At 26.3% G+C, this 1,362-nt stretch overlaps 1 protein-coding gene across 1 annotated transcript in view; it reads right to left on the reverse strand.

The window, feature by feature from the left end:
- The window catches only part of LOC108685118 (DNA primase small subunit), a 2,547-nt gene extending 1,185 nt beyond the window's left edge, over positions 1-1,362 (reverse strand). The window contains exons 1-3 of the mRNA XM_018189771.1: positions 1,229-1,362; positions 987-1,137; positions 403-578 (exon numbers count right to left, since the gene is read on the reverse strand). Coding sequence (XP_018045260.1) covers positions 403-578; positions 987-1,137; positions 1,229-1,325 — 424 coding nt within the window. The 5' untranslated portion in view covers positions 1,326-1,362. The remainder of the gene's footprint in view (positions 1-402; positions 579-986; positions 1,138-1,228) is intronic.

Below are 1,362 nucleotides of genomic sequence, written 5' to 3' on the forward strand. Positions count from 1 at the left end.
TATATGAAGAGTTTAATTTTAAAAATATTGTTTTGTTCAAAATTTATAATTTTCAAAACAAGAGAAAGAAATTCACAAGGAAATCATGCGCCTTCGAAAAAATAACAATTTACCAATCAGTAGGATGTAAAATATTAAACAAAATTATTAAACAATTTCTAATTATAAACAAATGCAATCTGTTTGTTTCTAGTTAAAGGACATAACACACATCTATATTTTATCAGTATACAAATTGACGCTGAAAAAAATGCTTTTTAAACATTCCAAAATAACTAAATAGCATTATCTTCCATTATTGAACATTACGCCATCTTTAACTAAAAAAAATGATATTTTGGGTTTTCAAAATGTATTTCGAAAGTGCACTTCATATAGTGTGATAATATACAGATATCTTACATCTTAATGCACTGTCTAATATCTTACAGGCAAGTGACATGAATTTCCAACACTTGCCACAAATGTCTGCCCCTTTGCAACATGTTCTTACTTCGTCGTAATCTGTCATATCTATATCAAATACCAATTCTCTTTCTACTGGCTGAAAATTAGGACCTCTTCTTTGATCTTTCGGCCTAAAATTAAATGCTTAATTTTATTCACTCATTATGTTTTATAGCAGATTATGCTGTGTGGCTTCTGCTCGATTTTTGTTGACACTCCATTATATCAGTAAGTTCTACTGTTAGAATACAAGCTCAATGCTAATGCAGTTATTTTTAATATAATGTAGTATTCTATTCAAATTCGCTGGCAAATTACTAGTATGTTGTTAATATTTTGCTTAGAATTAAAGTCTAATACAGTGATTAGTTGTCAGATCGTAGAAATAATATCATTTAAAACAGTCGTGATTAAAATTAAAAATTTCAAAATTATAGGCTATACAAAAAAAATCCTAATTTTATAAAAGAATTTAATTATTAATAAGAAGAAATAATACAATTTGGAAATTTTGTACAATAAATTATGATATACTTTACTGAACATTATAAACTGCTCCTATGTCTATTTTATGTGGTAGCACTCTTTTAATTTCATCTGACAGTCCTTTTTGGTCATTGAAAGATTGATAACGTATATAAATATCATTTGAGAGGGTAAATGAGAATTCTCTCTTGCTAAAAGTTACCGCTAAAGAGAAAAATAAAAAAGTGATATATTATTATATATACATACATTTCAAGTATATGTTAAATTTATAGAGGGACAATAGAAATCTTACCATTTCCATAACTTAACCATCTATGATAATCGGCAAAAGGAAATAATCTTGAATAATAAATTGGTAATAAATCCAATAAATCAGAAACATCACCCATTTTAATGTTATTAATACAAATATAAGGTTATAAACAT

The sequence above is a fragment of the Atta colombica genome, unplaced genomic scaffold (assembly GCF_001594045.1).
Source record: "Atta colombica isolate Treedump-2 unplaced genomic scaffold, Acol1.0 scaffold146, whole genome shotgun sequence".
Lineage (NCBI taxonomy): Eukaryota > Metazoa > Arthropoda > Insecta > Hymenoptera > Formicidae > Atta > Atta colombica.